This window comes from Eutrigla gurnardus (genome assembly GCF_963514095.1).
Source record: "Eutrigla gurnardus genome assembly, chromosome: 1".
Lineage (NCBI taxonomy): Eukaryota > Metazoa > Chordata > Actinopteri > Perciformes > Triglidae > Eutrigla > Eutrigla gurnardus.
The window spans coordinates 13,499,840-13,524,095 of record NC_139915.1 but is presented as its reverse complement, the minus strand read 5'-3'; the positions used below and the strand labels follow the sequence as shown (position 1 = coordinate 13,524,095).

General features: G+C 43.6%; 1 protein-coding gene across 1 annotated transcript; it reads left to right on the top strand.

The window, feature by feature from the left end:
• Positions 1-7,107: 7,107 nt before the first annotated feature.
• Positions 7,108-19,910, top strand: vstm2b (V-set and transmembrane domain containing 2B). The gene is made up of 5 exons (XM_084019327.1): positions 7,108-7,672; positions 8,113-8,300; positions 8,962-8,991; positions 10,026-10,455; positions 19,043-19,910. Exons 1-5 carry the CDS (start codon positions 7,600-7,602, stop codon positions 19,129-19,131), a joined length of 810 nt encoding a protein of 269 aa, XP_083875453.1. The 5' UTR covers positions 7,108-7,599; the 3' UTR covers positions 19,132-19,910.
• Positions 19,911-24,256: the final 4,346 nt, after the last annotated feature.

The window sequence follows — 24,256 nt, the reverse complement described above, 5'->3', positions numbered from 1 at the left end:
CAGCAATAAAATCAGCAGTTTATCAGGGCCAGCCACTTTCTTAATGTCCAACTGCTTTAACACCTGATGGACCTGAGATACAGATAGTGGCATAAAATCAAACAACTGATCCTCGGAAGGAGCACTGTCGTCAACTGATGCAGGGACAGGGTAAGGATAGGAATCTACTTTTCACTTGATTTACTATCTCAGTAAACAATATACCATAAAACTGCATATAGGGTGTGGCTACCTGTGATTGACAGGCTGCTTCCGATGCAGTTAGTTACTAAGATTACTTTAACAGTTAACTCTGAAGTTGACATTGAATTATGAAGCTAACTTTGTCTTATGTTTGACTCAAACCTTCACAGCAGAAGCCAGATGGAGCCAGATGCAGTCAGGTTTTCTCTCGGGGTGTCGCTCCTCTGCAGTCCAAATATGGTCACTTCCATTCACTGGTTGCAAAAATTCCACAGAAAATTCAGCTAGAATTAACTAGAGGCTTCAAAACCGTAAGCCACAAACACTTCTGGTATACAGTATTCAGATGAATGGTGTTCAGTCATCATTAGGGATAAGGGAGGATGTCATCATTATTGGCATGGCCATTTGTAGATGTCTGGCTGCTTGTTTGTTATTGAATGCAGATAAGGATTTGTATGTTGGTGATGTGTTTTAGGCATGGTTTTACAGTTTTACATGGGTTCCTGGCAATTTTATGATTTGGGCTGCTTTTATTGAATTGTCCATCTTCTAAGTTGTGACTGGCAGCACTGGCTTTGGGACACAGGCTGTGTCCGAAATCACTCCCTACTCCCTATATAGGGTAGTTCTATGGAGGGCACTATAGTGGACTCAAAGGCAAAATGAAAAAACACTTTCGGACACTACTCTGGGGATTTCTTTCGGCGCCGTTGATGACGTTGTCCTGACGCATAATTAATACGTGTCAGATTCCGCCAACGGCTATTAAGTCTCACGCAGAGAAATTACCAGGATAATTATTTTTTAATACATATTCGTTGCGAAAATTTACAAAACCAAAAGAACGAGTCCTCCAGCAAGAGGGGGATTCCGTGGCCGTCTCATTTCTTGAGAAAAAAATAATTTTCAATAATGAGACGATCACTACATCGTCCTCACTGCTATTTTTATTTTCAACGATCCCGATCGGGTCCAGGTGGACTTCAGGACAAGGTTGCAGCACTACCGGCACCCCACATCTCCGCGATCCACCAGACCTGAACAGGCTGCAGTCCGTCCCCGATCCCAAACTCCTCGGCGATCGCTCGCCACAATCTGTCCCTCATCTCCGCATCTTTATAGTTTTCAGACTGTCCTACGGCGCTTTGGTTTGAGTGACGGTTTTTGACGGACGAAGACCCCGCCGCCGCCTCTCGTCGGCCGGCCAGCCACCGCAGCCTGTCGCCGGCCACTGCAGCTTATCGCCGCTTAACTGTCGCCGCCAACCGCCGCCTATCACCGGCCGCCGCGGCCACCACCGCCGCCAGCCACCACCGCCGCCAGCCACCGCCAACTGTCGCCGGCCCCTGCCGCCTGTTGCCGGGCGCCGGCCGGCCGCCGCTCGCCCAAAGTCTCATATGAATAATTAATATATATCGCGTTTTTTTAGCGGCCCTGTAATTTGGCGTGGAAGTTCAGGTTTACGACTGCAAACGGCAATTTGCAGGAAACACCGAAAACTGACGTAAATTGCCGGGAATTGACGTGGGCCTTGCTTGGCAGTTGTCCCCCCATGACCCCCCTCCCCGTAATCCTAGGGGAGGCTTTAACATGTAAATGAAAATGCTGTGAGCTATACAAATGCAAATCAGGGTAGCAGGGGGAGTTTTCCCCCAGGTGACATTTTTCTGAAAGGTGTTAACTTCATTTCATCTTCATTCAAAGATATAACTTAATTTCATCTTCATTCAAAGATACACAAAACAATTTGCTTCAACAATTACTTTTAATCAGGCTTTGCCACAAAGGTAAAATGTACATTCATGCAAACAACATCACAGTCTCCTAGAGCTCAACCACTGTGCATAGTGGTATGACTACAGTGACCCTTTCTTTGGTCTTGCTTAAATGCACAGTGGATGTGTTAACCACACATCTCCCAGCAATGCGCTCAACAGGCAGAAATGATGCTCGGTATGACGTGTCTGTTCCCTGCAAGCTCCAAACTTCTATTGGCTTTCCATAAAAATGTCTGTCCGGATGGGGATGAAGCCAGGAAACTTGCCCAATAACATGTTTAAATGCAGTACCTTTTGACACAACATTAACAACTATAAACTGCTTTATAATGGCTAGTCGTAGTTCTGCTAGAGGGTCAAGGATGGGTTCATAGATCATAGATCTCGGCTGTGTTCGAAATGCCATACTAACGTCCTACTCGTACTTAATTGTGACGTAAATTTGAGTACGTAGTGCGTTCACATACAATAGTATGTGAATTTGTGTACGCGAGAAATGCCCGGATGTATACTGCATTGGCAAGAATTTCTGAGTATACAGCGGACCTTGCTAAATCTACTCAACTTCCCAAAATGCATTGCGGCTCGTCTGACTTCACAAGTTTTGGATAATGGCGGACGACTGCGGTGATTCTGGCGAGGAGCCCGACACAAACCGCGTACACATGTAAGTATACTGTAACATGACTTTTATGTTTCCAGCTGACTTTTAAATCGTATTGATAATGAACGTTACTTTATTGTTGTTGGCATTGTACGTTAACGTTACGAATCGAAGGTCCTGCCAGCCGGCTAGCCTACTGACGGTAATTTACCATAGAGGTTAGCGAGCGCAAGCGAAGCGGAAAATGTGCCGTTTTTACCGACGTTAACTAATAATATAGTGCTTATGTTAAACCGTGGTTATATATTTACTAACGGTGATTAATAACGCCGTGCACCGTTGTCCGTTAAAGGGACGGATGCAGACACCGGGCACCTCATTCAGTGGGGGGAACGATGAGGAGATGTTCACCGGCAGGAGGGATGCTGCTCTGAGAGGCTTCACTTAAGAAAATGTGGTTTAAATGTTATAATTCTTATATCCAGGACTGCTGGAGACTCTCAGGATGATTGCGGTAAGAATATGTTCGGTGACTGCTAGCTAAGCTAAAATTAGCATAGCAAGCCCAAGCTAAAAGTAGCTTAAAAGCTAATAGTCCAAGCTAAAAGTAGCATAGTAGCCTTGTAAAAGAACAAGAGAGAGGAACCAGTGTAACGTTAAGTTGCTTTGTTAAGTGTATGTTGTTGGTCTTTTACAGGAAGCAGTACGCCGTCTTCACAACTCGGAGACGAATTGTAGGCGCTACGAACCGGAGCAAGGGTACGATTTAAAGAATATGCTTTCATTCTGCTGTATAAGGAAATAGATGCGTTAACAGTAGATACCGATCTTAACTGTTCATTTTGTTTTCACAGACGAACCTCGCCTCATAACGAAGCTGTGACCTCTTACTTGCTCGGAGCTTTGTCCGCAAGTCCGGATTTCTATGACGCTGATAGTGACGCCATTGTGTGTAAGTAACTTTTACTGTTTTCTTCTTCCTTGTTTTAATTTTACTGTGACTTAAGTTTTCTTATTCATACCACTCATTTAATTGTTTTCCAGCTGCCTGTAAGACATACTATGAAACGGTACGCAGGAGCTTCAGACACACACAGCCTGATCTCACATCGCAGGCGGAAGCTGTGAAGACATCAGCTCGGAGTCGTTCCAGGAGAAAGAGGGTAAGACTTATTAGATTTATTAGATCCGTTTTTGGTCAATGTGACCAAACCTACCTAAACCTATTTTTCAGGTGCATTAATAGATGTGTTGTGTCCATGCGCAGTGCATCGCGCAGTACTGATTGTCTTTATTGATTGTTTTACAGCTGCTGGAAGCGAGACGGAGTGTGCTTGCTGGCGATGAGGTGGACCGTTGGAAGTGCGCCACCACAGACATGATGTCTGATGAGGAGGACGGCGTCGTTGGCGGGGTGTCTGGATGGATTGTGCGACCTCCATCCTCTCGTAGCCAGGAGCTCACCGAGCTCTGTGCGACTCTACAGTCGCGATTAGAGAAGACTCCCAAGTACAGGGCCACAGGCGGCTGTAAAATTGACCAAATTCGGACAGAATGTCGCCAGTTCATTTGTTTGTTGTGTGGGCAAATTTGTACAGTTGTGTGTTGTGTTGTCAATAAAGCTCTTTCTTTGAATACTTCCTCCTGGCAATTTTTCCTTTCCTCAATAAATTCATTCATATTTATATTTATAAATATATAAATAAATAAAAATAAATATATGTGTGTATATACACTCAACAAAAATATAAACACAACACTTTTGTTTTTGCTCCCATTTTTCATGAGATGGACTTAAAGATCTAAAATTCATTCCAGATACACAATATTACCATTTCTCTCAAACATTGTTCACAAATCAGTCTAAATGTGTGATAGTGAGCACTTCTGCTTTGCTGAGATAATCCATCCCACCTCACAGGTGTGCCACATCAAGATGCTGATCTGACATCATGATTAGTGCACAGGTGTGCCTTAGACTGTCCACAATAAAAGGCCACCCTGAAATGTGCATTTTTTTGCTTTATTGGGGGTCTGGGGACTCAGAACCAGTCAGTATCTGGTGTGACCACCATTTGCCTCATGCAGTGCAACACATCTTCTTCGCATAGAGTTTATCAGATTGTCAATTGTGGCCTGTGGAATGTTGGTCCACTCCTCTTCAATGACTGTGCGAAGTTGCTGGATATTAGTGGGAACTGGTACACGCTGTCGTATACGCCGGTCAAGCACATCCCAAACATGCTCAATGGGTGACATGTCCGGTGAGTATGCTGGCCATGCAAGAACTGGGACATTTTCAGCTTCCAAGAATTGTGTACAGATCCTTGCAACATGGGGCCGTGCATTATCTTGCTGAAACATGAGGTGATGTTCATGGATGTATGGCACAACAATGGGCCTCAGGATCTCATCACGGTATCTCTGTGCATTCAAAATGCCATCAATAAAATGCACCTGTGTTCTTCGTCCATAACAGATGCCTGCCCATACCATAACCCCACCACCACCATGGGCCACTCGATCCACAACATTGACATCAGCAAAGCGCTCACCCACACGACGCCACACACGCTGTCTGCCATCTGCCCTGAACAATGTAAACCGAGATTCATCCGTGAAGAGAACACCTCTCCAACGTGCCAGATGCCATCGAATGTGAGCATTTGCCCACTCAAGTCTGTTACGGCGACGAGCTGGAGTCAGGTCAAGACCCCGATGAGGACGACGAGCATGCAGTTGAGCTTCCCTGAGACGGTTTCTGACAGTTTGTGCAGAAATTGTTTGGTTATGCAAACCAATTGTTTCAGCAGCTGTCTGAGTGGCTGGTCTCAGACGATCTTGGAGGTGAACCTGCTGGATGTGGAGGTCCTGGGCTGGTGTGGTTACACGTGGTCTGCGGTTGTGAGGCCGGTTGGATGTACTGCCATATTCTCTGAAACGCCTTTGGAGACGGCTTATGGTGGAGAAATGAACATTCAATGCACGAGCAACAGATCTGGTTGACATTCCTGCTGTCAGCATGCCAATTGCACGCTCCCTCAATGCTTGTGGCATCTGTGGCATTTTGCTGTGAGACAAAACTGCACATTTCAGAGTGGCCTTTTATTGTGGGCAGTATAAGGTACACCTGTGCACTAATCATGATGTCAGATCAGCATCTTGATGTGGCACACCTGTGAGGTGGAATGGATTATCTCAGCAAAGCAGAAGTGCTCACTATCACACATTTAGACAGATTTGTGAACAATGTTTGAGAGAAATGGTAATATTGTGTATCTGGAATGAATTTTAGATCTTTAAGTCCATCTCATGAAAAATGGGAGCAAAAACAAAAGTGTTGCGTTTATATTTTTGTTGAGTGTATATGTATAAATATACATATATATATATATATATATATATATATATATATATATATATATAAACATATATGTATATATATATGTATATATGTATATGTATATATATATATATATATATATATATGTATATATATATATAGTGATAGATCTGCTAACCAATCACTAGTGATTATTCTTGTTTAAAAGACCCAGTGTGACCAATAGTAACACATCTGCCAACGGGGTGGGGTTTACATTTATAATGACTCATCAGGTTGACCAATAGTGACAGATCTTCCAACGTGGGTTGGCTTTACATTTATAATGACCAGATCTGCCAACCAATCACGAGCGATTATATTTGTTTAAAACTAGTGGTTTCATCCAATCCTGAGTGAGGATATTCAAGCCATCTCTGGCCAGGCGCGGTTTCGCTGCTATTCATATGCTAATTAGAGCCTTCGCTGTGGTTCGTTTTCGACAATTTTCGGCACAGACGAACGCGGCGTTCGCAGCCTGTAAATTGTCGTTAACTCCCGAAAATTAGGGAGATTTCCGGGCGTTTACAGGGACGAAAATCCGACTTTTCATGCAGTGATAGTAATGCTCACTACACATTCAGACACCCCTACCAAATGGCGAACTCCCTATATAGTGCACTAGGGAGTAGGGAGTGATTTCGGACACAGCGACTTGAACACCGGTCTCACGGTTGAAAGTCCTGTGTTTGTGAGACAATGGATGTGGACAATCTGTCCCTGTAACCAATAGACTGCATTTCATGGACATGAATGCCCAAATGAGCAGTCACAAGAATGTCTGGGGAAACACTTTCTATCGAGTGTCCTCTGCACCAGTCTGGCTGGTTGTCATGGAGCAGCATTTGATTTAAATGGGGGATTAAATGTGAATTAATCCTCTGGAACTGGGTGTGTGAGTAGCCTGTAGATTATGTTGATGGCCTTGTAGAGCCCTGACAGGTAGACCTGCAGCAAGTCACTTACTCAGTGTGTGTTTTCAAAAATGTATGAAAAAAAAAAACATTATTTGGATGCCAGCAGCGGTGAGAAAAAGTCAAGACAGTGGCACACTGCAGAGAGAGAGAGAGAGAGAGAGAGAGAGAGAGAGAGAGAGAGAGAGAGAGAGTGATCGCGCGTCCTCGCGGTGTGTCCGCGCAGCGCACCATTCCCTAGGAAGGCTCCGGGTCGGTGACAGCTGCCAGACCAGGAGAGACGGGGGACCACCAACACGGACAAGGACCAACGTGCGGCTCTTCCTCCGGCAGTCATCATCACAGAGGGCCGCTTATGTGATGGGTGTTGCGGCGGAGCCCCGGAGAGCATTCCTTCGTCGTGGGGACGATGAAGAGCAGGTCGCTGCCGCTGACCGGGAACTTGGGTTTCTACTTCCAGACGACGCTCCGCGGGGAATAACGGAGCCGCCGCTCTCCCGGGCGGATTAACGTCACTTATCTCATGTGTCACTCTTCTCATTCTTCTTGTTCCTGCGCATTTTTAATTGTGCTCAAGCTCACCTCTGGATTCTAGCCTACATGTTGATGCCTCTGGATTGCGCTTCTTCTGCTTCCATGCCCATATTTGGAGTGCTTTGAGTAGGCAGTTATCAGGACGCGATGCATGCGGGTCAGATGACCGTCTGATGTCTGAGTGCCGAGCATCACTGTGACATGGAGAGAACGGGACTATACAGCCTCCTTTATTACTTCATCCTCAATGCGCCTCTCGTGGTCTGTGTGGACGGTGAGTGAGCCCGCTCATAGAAACACACGGGGCAATGAAAACATGTTTCTGACGTAGACTTAAAATAAATGCCAGCTGTTTGCAGCATTAAACATCGGATTGATGGTGTTATAACTAAGCCTGCGCATTTTCTCTGTACATTTGAATAAAAGGTAATCAGTTCAACATGAAAAACAAAGACATAGAATGAGTCAGCTGTGTTCTCCGTGATTTGAACAGGTTGCAGCTCTAATTAAACTAATAAATAAATCACAGTCAACGACTCCAGCAGGTAGAGGTTGAAAGTGAGTGGCAGGAGGCTGGACAACTTTGGGTCGTTTTAGGCTTCTGTTTCACACATTGACAATCGACTCATTGAACTGTGTGGACCCTCTCTCTCTCTCTCTCTCTCTCTCTCTCTCTCTCTCTCTCTCTCCCATATTCGACTTCATACACCAAAGCTGCATTCACTGAAGTCCCTAAAGATATGAGCGTGGGGGAGGGTGAGGATGTGGAGATGCCCTGCGCCTTCAAGGCTGTCAGCCCTGCACCCATGTCTCTGGAGATCCAGTGGTGGTACCTGAAGGAGGACGTGCCCAAAGAACTGCCTCACGAGCTGCAGATCACTGCCCCGGCCAATCGAGCCAAGGTAACCCTGGCGACAGTCCTAGTTACTCACGTCCAAAGGTCTGTTCTTAGTGACAGTCTGACACGTGATCCATTTCACGTTTTAAGCTTTGAAGCAACCCGGCAGCTGATAATCTGCTAATATGCATAGTTGCACACATATGAATATGCAAATCAACAGACTGCAGATATTTGTTAATTAAACACATATCTGCAGCCAATCCATGAACAACTTGGTGCCAACATTTAGTCTGATCTTTAATAATCCGGTGCATTCCTTAGGACAAGGGCGACGTCACTTTGACTCTGAAAGGGCACTTGTTGGTAATCAGCACCGCTTCATTCCTCTCAGGTCTGCATGCTTAAAACCGCCATGATAGAATATTGTAGCAGAACGTGGTGGGAATTATTTTTCCTCCACCGTGACAAATCAGTCCTTTTCACTCTGAGGAGTCAGGGATGCCTCACATCTTTGGCATTTCCTCTCCAGCTTAAGCACATTAAAACGTGCAGCAGGGTTAAAAAGTGTAGAGAGAAAGGGGGAGGGGGGGGGGGGGGGTTATCAATGGCGTCTTTGAGAGACGTACGCAACCATCTTCTCTCCACCAAATGAAATCCTTGCTTCTGTTCTGTTAATGGTAAATATGTTGCATTCACGTGATTGATGATGCGTTCTTTTTCAGGGCGCTGCGAGAGAAGCCACCAAGATCAGTGTAAGTGTTCACTCTCCTTTTTGATTAATGATGATGTTGACATTAGATCACTTGGCGAGGAGACAACTACCTGATATGGTAGATGAGGTGTAACATTGTGTGTCCATGAACACTTGACACTCACTCGTGTGTTACGCCAAACGTGGAGTGAAGTTTTTGCGTCACTCACACACATTTGGCAGGATCATTGATGCTTATTCCCATCACTTGCACAAGATGCACCAGAGGAGGCAGGGCTTCCCTCCATGTAGAACCCAACCAGGTTTCCTCCATCAAGGCTGAAATCACCACTATTGCTGCTTTGTACATGTTGAAGTCCCAGATCGCTGTCCTGTCTGGGTTCATGACATCTTCCAGAGGTGCTCGGTGGATTTCACCACACTGGATTCACTGGATCTAGCAAGACCCACGTGGGCTGGTTTACCACAGCTGGAGGAACCCAGAATAAACTATTTAGCTGAGATTTAATAGCAATAAACAAATAAAAGGATGCTGAAATAATAATGATGGTGATCAGTAAAAAGTGTGAAGTCATGCTTTGTTAGGTCTGTTTGCATGACAATAAGCTGACTACTTTTAAAATACTTGTTTTCTGAATGCAGTCTGGTTGATGGGTGCTAGGCTATGCTAACATTGTAGCTGCTCCGTCAACACTCCAAATAAGGTCATCTAGACATAAATAGGGCAGAGAGCTTGTTGTTTGGACCACAGACAGTCTCTAGTTTATATACGTACATCCACACACACACAGGAGGAGAATCTCAAATTTCTTGCTGTTGAAATGTTTGAACTTGCATGAATCTACTGACGTAAAGCAGTCTGACTGTTTTCAGACCTTGAGTGTCAGTGTAAACACGCTGTGGCAGATTTAGCTTAGCTTTTAAAATGTCTTATTAGGAATAAGACTATAAGAACTAAATCATGAGTTGTTGATGCCACCAAAATGATGATTAACCTTAACCACATTAATCACCGTTTACCTGATGATTCATGCCATTGCCACATTTCAGTCTTTCCTTCTTCCTCGCTTCCAGACTGTGCGTGTTCAGGGCAACGCCATCTCCCACCGCCTGAGCCTTTCCAAGGTGAAGAAGGAAGACGAGGGTGTGTACGAGTGTCGCGTGTCTGACCTTTGGGCCGACGAGACTCAGGAATTTACCGTTCGCGCCGTGCTGCGTGTGGCGCTGGGCGACGGCATGGTGGCCGAGGAGGCCGTGTCCCACATCCAGAACCGTTGGCCCCTGAGGAATACCAACACCGTGCTGGGAGGGGGTGGAGCAGGGAGGGCCACCTCAGAGCCCATGGGAGGTCAGAGGTCAGGGCAGGGGAAGCACCGGGGGCCTCAGCAGGCCCAGCCCGGCCTCCTCCCGTCCATCTCCACCAGCACCACCATCTCCGCCTCGGTGGCCAGGTCGTCAGCCTCACCAGGGAACGCATCCATCCTCCGGCAGCAGCTTGGGGCCGGTGAGTGAGGGTTGGAGGGAGGGTGGAGATGGCACAGAGCCACAGTGCCCCCTAGTGGTGGTAGTAGGGATGAACACAGCTCCTCTGTTTCTTAGTAACTGTTTCTCTCCGTGTTGTTATGGCGTTGTTGATTGTTCATCGCAATATTGAACAATGTTTTCACCCATCACAGATTTTTCTCATATCATATGGGGAAAATAATGATAATAATAATAATCATAACTATTACTATTACGTACGTGTTTTGACTGACAGATAAATGCAGAAGATACGATGCATATGTACAACAGGAAGCCAAACAATAGCAAGACAACACTGAAGTCAATGACATACATGTACATAATGTATAAGAGCTTGTTACATTATCACTAACTGAAAAGATTCGATGTAGGAGGGTGGAGAGTCTTAATCAACCTCCCCATGGCTCTTCTAGCTGCCGCAGTGCTGTTCCATGAAGCCTGCTTCTGAATAATTAACACTCATTGAAGTCTCAATTAGGGATGCAAATTATCGAGTAATTCATTAATCGATAGTTGTTTCATCTTATCGATCGATGATCGATTAATTGATAAGCGGCAATTCTTCTGAGAAGCTGAATTTCCCTCTGAATAGGTTCTATCTACTGTATACGTAACTTAAAATGCTAACGCAAATCATATTTTGAATAATTTCATTTTAATGCATCAATTTGGGGAATTTCCATCCATCCATCCATTGTCTACTGCTTATAATTTGGGGAATTTTGAGAACCAAAATATGACATCGTTTCCTGACCAATCTCTTACAAACTGCTGGTTCTGATCCAAATGTTGACATACTAAATGGGGTTGAGGAGTTTAAGCATTCAAGAAAAGATGAAAACAAAAAATGACTAAAACACAGTGCTGAGCCTTTAAACTATTAGTTTATTATGACTATTATTATTAATAATATAAGTGGGTGACTATTCCTCAGCCTTCCTTGGTGTTTTGGTTTTGACTGAAGCCTCGTTCACATACGTCGCCACTCGCCCATCTCTGAGCGACAGCTGTCAATGAATGTGAATGTGTTCTAGGAATGTGGCCAGGACAGGCGATGCGATGTGGGCGGGGACGGAGAGAAAATAACTTTAACTTTCTGCGATGCGAGTGAAGCGAGTACCAATCGGAATGTAGAATAGAGATGATTGACAGTTGACGTCAACAGAGAGTTCCACAGAGAGTTGCCGCTTGAAACTAGCCGTCGGCGGCAGTTATTTATTTATTTTTGCCAGCGAGTAGAATTCAGCGAGAAAGCGAGTGACGGGCGAATAGCGACGTATGTGAACGGGGCTATACGCGCCGTCAAACTGGCCAACTGAGGGGGCGTCGGCGCGGGGGACGCCTCGCCATGGCAACGGGGGAAAACAGAACGTTGATGAGCCAGATCAGCCGCGAGGATTTCTCCTTATAATACGCGCTGCTGCCCTCCTGTTTAGACCTATCATTAGAGCCGCTAGTTAAGTCCATTTGCCTTGATAAAATAATTTTGGGCGAAGACTATGGCGGCCGAAATTAGACTATGGCGGTGCGCCATAATGTGTGGGAAACACCACTTCCCGTTTGTCTTGTTGTTGTCGTCAGTGCCCTGCTTCGCTTGTGTTCGCGCATGTGCGTCAAGTACGCCTGGCGCCAAGAGCGCCCTCACGCGGACTGGCGGGGAATTACGTGTTCAAAACGCAATTAATTGCAATTAATTTCTTTTAATCGAGTAATTTCTTATCGACAATTAATCGATAATCGATTAATTGTTTGCATCCCTAGTCTCAATCCAGATCCTCTGGACTACAGGCCAATGACAGCCGATCCCAGCTGTCATTGGGCGAAGGCAGGGTTCACCCTGGACAGGTTGCCAGTCTATCACAGGGCTGACATGTAGAGACAGACAACCATTCACGCTCACATTCACACCTACGGGCAATTTAGAGTCATCAATGAACCTATCCCCATCCTGCATGTCTTTGGACTTTGGGAGGAAGCCGGAGAACCTGGTGAGAACCCACGCTGACACGGGGAGAACATGCAAACTCCACACAGAACACAACACGACACAGGAATCAAACCTGGGAGCCTCTCGATGTGAGGCGACAGTGCTACCCACTACACCACTGTGCAGCCCCAGGATAATATCATGAATTACAATTATTCTGGCCAGGATCATTATCATAACATGTTCATATCATCATTCTTCTTCAAGTTATGGTATCAAGTGTCAGTACACTGTTGATTCCAACATTAATACTTCCATGTGTTGGCGTTATGTTTCTGAATGATGGTCTTGTCAGAGGTTATTAAAGGTCATATCCTGGATGCATGCAGCGATGGAGCACTTGCACAATAGTTTGTGGAAGGGGAGAAGAATGGTGGGCTTCAGGTCTTTTTAGACAAAATAATGAATAATTCATGTGAATGAATTGCACTTCAATTAAAATAGTCTGACCCATCTAGCTCTGGCCTATCGACATAGTCACACTGCAACAGGCTCTTTAGTTGTTACATTATTATATCTTGTAATATTAGATTATTATTATTATTATTGCTGCACTATTATATAAGATGCATATTAAGGTTGTTGCTACCTGCAATAGAGCTAATTGTATACATTTACTGTTAGGTGGTTTAATTCTATTAAATTCATATGATAATAAGATAATATTGTAGAAACTACAATCTTTCCCTCTGAAATGTAGTGGAGAAGAAAGTAGCATCAAAATTGTACTCAAGTACAGTTGTACTTAGTTACTTTCCTCTATTGATTGATACCACACTGTACAAAAAAGGACCAAATCATGTGCTGATGCAACCAACTGAGAAAATGAGGGGGCCTCAACAAGGGCCCGATCACACAAGACACTACAAGAGTCACTCAACTCATCAGGGAAGAGGTCACATAGTGTTGATTTATGGAGTATGGTCAGGAAAGTGGACCACTGTGCTCCATTATATGGATCAGTTATCATTAGGAAGACTTCTACATGTGCATACATGTTGTACATGTACATCAGGGGTGTCCAATCTTACCCAAGAAGGGCTGGTGTGGGTGCAGGTTTTTGTTTTAGCCCAGCACTCAGACACTAATTAACTAACCAATTGAGACCTGGATGAGTTGGATCAGGTGAGGTATAGCTGGGCTAAAAAACGTAGACCCACACCGGCCCTTCTTGGATAAGATTGGACACCCCTGATGTACATGTTGGAATAAGAGAAAGAGAATCGGCAGCACAATACAGATACTTTATTTATCCCCATTATTCTAAGGGGAATATAATGTAATATCGGTAGAAACACTCTGGTTTCCGATGAAACGGCTCCTTTCAGAGAGCTCCACGTCCCCCCCGCGCTCCACAGGCTGATCAGCTGTTTTGCCCGAAGTACTTTGCCAGGAGGTGTTTCTGAAGCGGGCATCCCTGATGTTCCCTCATAGAGGACCTTAATCCAGATTATATGTGAGCGTAATAAGCATGGGACTATATAAGACTTCCATGTCAACATCATCCTGCCAGAGTAATTGCCATTTACAATATTATGCCAATAATCATCAAAATGATTAAAACGCTTGAAATTGCAATTGATTTACTGGAATCACTTTACATTTTAACATGTAACATGCATTACAGATGGCACACATCTTTTCTTAGTGAAAAACAATCAAATAATCTTAAATAAAATGATGAAAAATCATAAGATCTCCAAGTATAGATAAAGGATATAAAAAATATTTGAAAAAATAAACATCTGTATATATAGTTTTTAAAATCAGGCTCTATTTTTCACTTCGCTACCATGATAGCACGCTAGACAGCTTTTTCAATCGTGACTATAGTTACTATTATCCAATTGCGTTTTCAGTCGACTAGATGTTTAGAGCATTTCAAAAAATATTCAGCCCAAATACCATATTCAAGTACAAATATTGAAAGAAAAAAACTCTAAGATTAAAGAGGTACATTTTTGAGAAAATAAAATCTGATATTCTCTGAGATTAAAGTGGAAAATTTACAAGAAAACAAATCATGAATTTGTGAGTAACATATAAACAGTTTATACATATGAAAAAAAGTGAATATATAGTGTGGGAGTTACCGAAATGTGTGACGGTACAGGAGGCATTGTTGTAGCTGAACGCGACGGCGGTGACGGTGATGAACCCCGTGTCCTGCTGCCAGAGTAAATGACATTGCTGCAAATTGCAAGGAGGAACAATGCTGAGTTGCTGTATGAAATGAACCCACGCAGCAAGCTGTCTGCTTGTGTACGGAGGCACTGAGTTCCTGAGATCCTCTGTTGTACTAAAGGGGAAGTTCATTGAACATATTGATACGACAGTTTAGGGAACATAATGTCATTGTGTCATAAACATGTCTCTCTCTCAGCCACCAGCATCTACTGAACAGAAATCATTTTCATGTCGGCTCTATGGGAAGAAAACAAGTGTGTGTAATCTAATGTATTGATGAATTGATTTGAGTGAGTGAGGTGAATGTATCTGTAGTGAAACAGGTGAGCTTACAGACAGACAGTTGGACCGGCTTGTTAATCCAGGTGAGAGAGGAGAGTAGATAGATTCATTCATAGATCATTTTGTGAATTTTTGATCTACCGTTGCTGGTATCGGTGCATCCGTATTTACAATTGTGACGGTTTGTGCATGCCTGGGTTTCACGCAAATGGAGTTTATATGCAAGCTTTGTCGTTGTGAAACTGACGGGGCAAATTAAATTTAGCATGTTTATGTTATATAAAAAGGGCCGTGCAGCCCTTTTTATATAACATAAACATGCTAAATTTAATTTGGTGTAGTGGGTAGCACTCTCGCCTCACAGCAAGAGGGTCCTTACATTTGCGTTTACGTTTGCATGTTCTCCCCGTGTAAGCGTGGGTTCTCTCCGGGTTCTCCGTCTTCCTCCCACAGTCCAAAGACATGCAGGATGGGGATAGGTTGATAGATGACTCTAAATTGCCCGTAGGTGTGAATGTGAGTGTGAATTGTTGTCTGTCTCTACATGTCGGCCCTGCGATAGACTCGCGTCCTGTCCAGGGTGTACCCTGCCTTCGCCCAATGACAGCTGGGATTGGCTCCAGCCCCCCCGTGACCCTAAAATACAGGATAAGCGGTAGAAAATGGATGGATGGATGGATGTTATATAAATAAAAATACTATACTAAAAATTACTATTAATAATTGTACACATGAATTAGAAAAAGAGTCAAATATCGTTGACATTGGTAAAGGCTTCAGAAATCACTAACGTCGATCACACAGATCTTTGTCTCTCGGAGCAAGAGTTTGTGGTCGCTGGTGTTTATTTAGTTTTTCTGCCTGCTTTTGTATTTTTCTGTATGTGTCACATTTTATCCATACATATTAAATCCCATAATAGCCAATCCCTCAGAACTTTGTTTGCAGTGAAACTTTCTGTCTGAAGAAATGGTTCAGCCATACATGAAGTCGTCATATTCCTGTTTTTTCTTAGCATTATGTTTAATTTTTGTAAACACTAAACATTTCAAGTGATGTGTTTTCTTCAGAACACATACAAATGTGAGAAATAGATCATTCTCTCCCGAGCACAGTTAGAGTGAAATTTGTGTTTCAATGTCTTTGTTCGTCATCTGCGATGTGAAAACTGTGAAAGAATAAAAAAGGCTTTCTGGGCACAGTTTAGTAACGAGAATGAGGAGGTTCAACCATAGCCTGGTCAAAAGTATTTTTATGATTTCTCTTGCTGTGAGGACATTGAATTGGTGTTCGGGACATGCAGTGACTAAAAACCATTACATAAAAAAAGTTATGTAATGAAACCATTTCTGAATTAATCTTACAGCACTTTATATGTTAAATCCTTTTTATTCTGTGTTTTTTTAACTGTGCAAATGGGCCAGCATATGTGTCTATCTATATATCTGTCATAGGATAATATCAGACTAAATCAGCTGACTTGGGCTCTAATAATAAATACATTATTTGGAAAAACACTCTGTTGTTCAGGCTCAGCTAAAAGTAATTTTCTTTATTGACACACATACACACATATTACAGTGGTGGGAGCTGTCAGCCAGGAAGGCTACTGCTGTCTGTTATCAAATACAGTTTAAGCTGTGAAGGCTTGCTGACTTTTAGAACGCGGAGGAATCCATCTTGGGCAGTTTTTTCCTCCAAGTTAGTGTGCTTAAGCATCTGACAACATGAAGGTTAAGAAGTGTGGCAAAATTGAAAGATGCTGTCTTTGGACTCATTGCCTTATCCTCACTAATAACAACCAATGCGGTGAGGGAAAAAAAAGCAGGCTTCTGACACTTTCTGTAATGGCATCTGACTGAGTGGCAGAAACAATTAATATGGGAGGGAGGAGGTGATGGTGGTTGGCAGCGGGCACAGATAAGCTGCCAGGTGTCATATTCTCATTTTCATCTGAAGTTTGGTGGACTTGCTTAGTCGTGGTTACTGATAAGCTCTTTAGCTGCTAAATGCTTGACTGTGTTGGCCAGCTAGCCTTGCACTGTTCTGCTGTTTGCAGTGTGTCAGCTGCAACGCTGCGAGAGCGGTGAGAATGAACCAAAAATGAACACGAGTGTGTGACAGAGTGTGAATGGTTGTCTCAGTGTGTCTTCATGTGTTAGCTCCGTGACAGACTGGAAACCGGTCCAGGATCTACCCGGTCCAAGGTCTACCCAATTCAGGGTCTACCTAGTTCACGGTCTACTCAATTCAGGGTCTACCCGGTCCTCGGTCTACCCAATTCAGGGTCTACCCAGACCATGGTTTACCTGATTCAGGGTCTACCAGGTCCACGGTCTACCCAATTCAGGGTCTACCCAGACCATGGTTTACCCAATTCAGGGTCTACCCAGTCCAAGGTCTACTCAATTCAGGATCTACCCACTCCATGGTTTACCCGATTCAGGGTCTACCCGGTCCACAGTCTACCTAATTTAAGGTCTATCTGGCCTTCATCCAACGCCAGCTGGGATTGGCTCCATAAAATATGTGGATGGATAGCAGCGCAGAAAAGAAATTAGATCAGTCAGTCTCACTTTGAAGAGTGCCGACATACACTTGCAAACAATCAGAGAATTTGCACATATTTGTCATATATACTGTATATACCCTACAGTTACTACGTCTGGCAAGTTTTTAAAAGTGTTATTGTTTGCATCGTTCTAATCTTTCTAACCCTAGAACACTAACGTTACACTTACACCATCACAAACATTGGATATATTTTACCCGATATAATATACCTGATAAAAAATACTTATCATCAAAATATATTAAAGTACAACAATACATGGCAATTTGAAGTACTCTTCTTTTATTTCCCCCTATACAATGTCTCATAAAACCAAAAAAGGTATCATGGGATATAAAAAATTAGGGACTCGTTACCAAAATAAAAAGTCCTAAAAATAAAAATGATGGAGCAAGGGAATTGTTCTTCGGTCCATCCCTTCCTGGAACATGTGAGCCCTGTCCCATGAAGTAATTTGCACTTTACCTGTCCCTGCCATGTAAAGTCTACCCAAAAAATATTTTACTCTCAATAACGTCTGTGAAAATCACCCGAACACGTGCCTGGGTATCGGTATCAAGTTTGAAATTCTAATACACCAGACAGAGAATTCTTTGACAAAGAAAACCAAGGGGCTGAATGTTTCTTCCATGAATACAAGTATCTCAACAATATATCATATGTCTCTTACCCAACAGTAATATTGCAGTAAAAGCGTCAGAATTGGGCCTGGCAGCTGCTCCAATCCTTTTCTGCATTAGCTTTGTGTTTGTGTGTAACTCTATTTGTTGTTTCCATTTAAAAGTGTTAAATGTGTGTAAGATGTGACCACATGCTCCATTTTACCTCTATATGACCTCCATGCAATCTAAATTGCCAATTATCCAAGCCTTCATTCACTTTGTCCTGCTACAGTATGTGTCTCCAGGACTACATTTTGAGAGGGGTGGGATGGGGGATGTTCCGGGAGACAAACCTTCAGTTAGCGACTGTGTAGCAGCCAGAGGTTAGCCCTCGCAAACCTCTGATCCTTCCAGATCAGCACACTGTTACGCAGGTCTGACCCAGCACTCTACCAGCCTGCTGTGACTCCCAGTGTTCCGGTTTGCACTGGCTGAATGCGAGCTGCTGCAACTAACCGCTAACTAAAGGTTATCTGTCCGGAGCCGCTACAGGCCCCCGACAGGGAACAGTAGTCTCCTCATTTCTGCCACTTTTGATTGAATCTACTATTCATTCTATGTAGATGGTGATGTTTTATTTTAAGAAAAGAAAGAATAGAATTACTCCCTTGGCGGGGAAATGTACACTGTTACAGCAGCAAAAAGGATAATGCAACAGGCAACAGAGCAGAACAAATATAGATCAGTAGGCAACAATAAAAATATAAAAAGTGGTAAAAAATGAAATGCAAACAATATACATATGCATCATTGCACAATGAAATAGGGTATATGAATGCTTATATAGCTGTAATATTTATTTTTGCATATATCTGGTATTGCATATATCTGCTGAATATCAGAATGTATGCATGACAGAACACTCTCTTTCTTTCAGGTTGCAGTGTGATGAGCAACATGGACCCCCTCCGCTGCATCACTCTACTCTTCCTGCATAAACTCCTTCCCTTCCTGTTATCCCACTGAAGAGACTTCAACCAAAATGATGTCGACCTGCAACATTCTCACTTTCTATACCAAAAAAAAAAGCAGCAGTCCAGGAGAGAAAGGGTCTCATTAAAGCGATGTATGCCGTTGCATCAAATCACTGCAGGGAGTGAAAGCATTGCAAAAAAAGACAGATGAGTTTGGCCTGAAGAGGAGATGGACGATCCTCAGACTCAAGGGTGGAGAAGACAAATGTGCTTGGATGCTGATACAGCGTGAAGCCTCGTGAAGCCTCCAGGCTGCTCTCCACCTGCTTCATGCACGGCCCTCCTCAAACTCCACAGCCACGTTTCTTTTGCAGCATTTCCACTGTGAATTCTGTTCACCTGACAACACAGATCACTTCATTGTGAGTCCTACTGCTGACATGTTTTTCTTTGGAAGGGGGGCGATTTGATCAGCATGATAATTTCCGTGATTTTCTGTAGCCGTGTGAGGCATCTTCATTATACAGAACTACTGTTCATCCAGTGTGTTAGTCTGATGTATGCCATGTCCTCCTAAACGCACACACACTTACTTTTGTTCTCAAAGTAGTGTTAATGACGTACAAGTTGTTGTATATTAATATAACAATATTTTGATGAAGATAAGGCACATCTTACCATTGTTGTTGTTAATCACCTCCAATAATGTTTATTTTTATTAAATATACGGTGATCAAAGTGAGACATTTCATTTTTATGAGGCAACAGATGATTTATTGGTAACCTGTCCACAACAATTGAGATGAAGGTTTATTGTTTTTGAAATAAAAAGTAGATAAAAATGTTGCGTCTCAATGGCTTTTTTATTTTTCGCACAGAGGAGTTTGATTACATTAGCACAATACATAGTTATTTCAGCATCCCTTTTATCTGTTTATTGCAATTGAATCATAACTAAAATGTGTATCTTGGGCTCATACATTTCCATGGCATTTGCTGATCACAAATTTTCATGCTCAAAAACATTTAAAAACGGTATAAATATATGTAAATATTAAATGACTATCAGCATCAGCATCCAGTAAACCAGCTGAAACCAAGTTAAATACTCCTCAAGGTTTAGTCACACCCCTTCAGTGTCTTTCAACCTGCTCAACATATGACTTGTCTCTTTACGTTGACCACCGTACATATTTTTTTTCTAAAATAAGGTCCCATGGTGGATGTGCATGCCATGTATGTGCAATGTCCTTGGTTCCCAATTGAAACCATTGCATGTCATACTGCTTTTCCAGTCTACCTCAACACTCTTCATCTGTTCAATGCAAACAGGAGACAATAATAAATTTTTCTAGCTTTCGGTTTATCTACTTATAAAAGCACAATTAACTTGCAGGTGAAATATTTTTTCTTGTTTTTGGCCATTTTTGGATCCTTGTCTCTGATGGTTTCAATACATAGTTACAGACATTATTCAAGTCTTAGTAATCTTTGGGATTCTCGTGTCAGTAACCCTCAAGATACAAATAGCCTATAAACAACAAGTCTATCCCACTGACACACAGTGCTATTCTCCAATGAGTGTCAAATGAGCTCCTCTCCTCACCTTTAATGCGTTAGGGGAGGTTCAGTGCAAGTTCCGTCACATGACAACCCGATGACAGAAGCAGCGCCGGCGCTCCCACCACACGCATCACACGCTGTGCGTGCGTATCATAATGATAACAATGCCGATATTATAAAAAACAGGAGAGAGAGAGGGAGATGTTTTGGTCCGAGAGGCTGAGTTTCCGTTACGCGTGCAATCCGCCTTTGATCTGACGTCAGATGTGACGGGACAATCTATATAGATATAAATTCACGTTTTGATTCAATTAGTTGCATTAAATAGTGTTTGTTGTGATTATTTATTGCATTTAAATGTGCCTGGAACTGTGGAAACCTGCTTTTTACCACAAAACTTCCGCTGCACCAAGCTGAATCTGTGACGCCTCCCCCTGCTGCGCCGCCACACCCATCTTGCCGCAGGCGATCCACCAAACTGCCAAACTGACCGTGCGCAAGGCTGCGCGGGTCGAAACTTGCATCACGCCGGCTCCGCCACCCTCCGCCGCCCTGCGCTTTGCCACGAAACTAGGGCCCGGTGTGTGTCCGCCTGGACTTTGCAAGTTTCGTCCACGGTGCAGTCTGGCGCAGGCACTCCTCCCATCACACCTACCCCTGAAAGTGGGAAAGAGGGAGGAGAGAAGGCGTGAGTGGGAGACGAGGATGAGACAAGGCGATTCAGATCTTCACCAATCAAATGAGCTCCTCCCCTTACCAAGGCGAGGTTCAGTGCAAGTTTCATCACTTGACAACCCAATGACAGAAGCAGCGCCGCCGCTCCCACCACGCGCATAACGCGCTGTGCGTAGGGCACCAAGTGCTGAGGGGGCACCAAAAATATTATGAAAAATCATCATAGTCATAATAATTATAATGCCGATATTATATCACTATAGAAATTGTAGGCACATTTTAGGCATGTCTATCACAAAACAGGGTCAGGGCACACAGCAGTAGACATAATGGTGGCGAGAACCCGGTGCCTGCACGAGCTTGCACCAAGAGTAGACCAGGTTGGAGCTGGCAGGCTTCTGGCGCAGTCTCGGCGAGGCTTTTTGCCATGAAACTTCCGCTGCACCAAGCTGAACATGTGACGCCTCCCCCTGCTGCGCCGCCACACCCATCTTGGCGCAGGCGATCCACCAAACTGCCAAACTGACCGTGCACAAGGGTGTGCTCGTCGAAACTTGCATTGCGCTGGCTCCGCCACCCTGCGCCACCCTTCGCTGCGCCACGAAACTAGGGCCCTATGCCAGGAACTTCCCCCATATAAGAGAACCCCCTTGTAGTAAAATACAAAAAAAGTTATGAATGCCTACAGAAGAAGAGCACAGATGGCATGAACAACTACACCATTGCAAAATAAGGAGCGCCATCTAGGGAAATGAAAACCTAACAATACAGCCAAAGAAATAGACATCGCACTACTCTATAGAAAAGCCCATTGGCTACTCTGCACTGAGTAATCTGAATGTTCCAAAATTAAATTACATCTTTTCTCTAGAGTAGTATACTTAAATACATAAGGAAAAAGGATGGATGATAGTGGACAGTGGCAAACAGAAAGAGAGACAGGATGGGAAGGAAACAGTGACGGTTTAAGTACCATGACAGATGCCACAGTGAACATCTGGCGGTGAATTCTTTGGCCAGCTGAAGCTGACATGTCTGACTGGGTCTTGGGTCTCTGCACAAATCTGATTGGATTTCAGGTTAAACAAGGTCAGAAGAGATCAGATGGGGGATGGCAGAGAGTGCACACACACACAGATGTGCACTGAGCATGCATGCACAGAAATGTCTGCACATACAGGCTTGGCATCTGCATACATCATCAGCATACAAACCTGCATTAATCCAACATTTGGCACATAGTATACATGTGCTGTTTACAAAGATGTTTTCTGTGTGTGTGTGTGTGTGTGTGTGTGTGTGTGTGTGTGTGTGTCAGCTGAACTCAAGTCTGCATGATGTCAAACCAACAGTGACGCTCACATTTGTTACCGTTCTTGGCTTTGCTGCAGTGCCATGTCAGTGCAATCCTCCTGTAGGCTGCAGACATGTGACTCATTTGCACTTGTTCTTACTCATGACATTGACCGGATTATACTCAGCCTGCTTAAAAAAGACATACAGGCAGCATAATCTCAAGTAAAAAGTCTACTGGCCATGTTTAGAGCGAAAACACTGAAATGGAGAGAAACATGCACTGCAGGGTGGTCATGACACCACTACCATCTACAGCCTTAAAAAGATTATCGATGGTCTTTCTGACAGTTCTGTCAAAAACTGAACATCATACATTTTGCAAAGATAGGATTCATTCCTGGGCTGTGTTATATTCACTCTCTTCCAGCTGAGTTTTTGGTCTCTAAAAACAACGAAATAGAGAGACTAAGTCATGCCCCTTCTGGTGGACCACCATGAGACTGGGCTGGAAGGACAGAGGTTTTGCCTAACAGTCCCTGATCCGTGCCCAGGGAGCCATGGATGTGGCTGAGAACTGCATCCTTTCAGGTCAGACCCAGCTCTGTGTCTTTTCCCAGGCGAGAGACAAATCGTTTTTTGATCCCGATCAGTACCATGAATTACACATTAAATACAGCACAGTAACTGTACAGCCCCATCTCTCAGGTCCTCATCTATGGAACATTGTCAGGACCTGAGTTCTGTACCCAAACCTACCCTTCCTTTCAGGGGGCCTGGGTCATAGAGGGCTGCGCCTATACTGACAGATTGGGAGTTATGATACATAACTAATGCTCTATTTCATGTAGGATTTACAGCTGATGCTATTGAGTTCAGGGTGAAACTGATGCAGTCAAAGCACACTATGACACCATGGTCTACACGTATTGTACATCAAATGGTCACTGAATATAGAAAATAGTCATATTATTATCCCTATATTGTGTTATCTAATATCTGCATTAGTTGAAGTTGGTACAATTGCGCAGGAGGCCTACTGAATGTTGTGTGTTCTTAAGGTCTTCAGATAACATACTTCAGTTCTGAACCTGACTGCTGCTACACAGGGAGCAGGTAAATTGAAGTCTGAGGGGGGGGGGGGGATAGCTACCAAGCGAAAACATAATCACTTATATTTAATATTCAACTGTCCTTGTTTGCTAACGTATTAGCTAGCTATGGTTACTTAGCATCTTAGTTTTTGTTGATCTTCATTAAGTTGTGAGTGAAGTTAGCAATTAGCAGTATCTGTACCTGCAGGGATGCATGGGAAAGAGAGGGTCTAATCAAAACCAAACGAAATGACGGCTTTAACAATTTCTTCATTAATATTAGTTCTGACCTGGCTTCCAGTATATTGCATATTAATGAGAACCCTTGTCACTTGATTAGGGGGCAATATCCCTCTCTCAGTAACTTTAGTCCTCCAACCACACAAGAGGTTCTTGATACCATCATGGAACTAAGGAATACTGATGGTATTAAGAGCATCTTGATTAAAGAAACTGCCGATTACTTAGTCTAGCCTATAACCCATATTCTCACTCTCTCACTCAACTCTGGGGTTATTCCCCAAGATTTAAAAATCGCCAAAGTCATTCCCA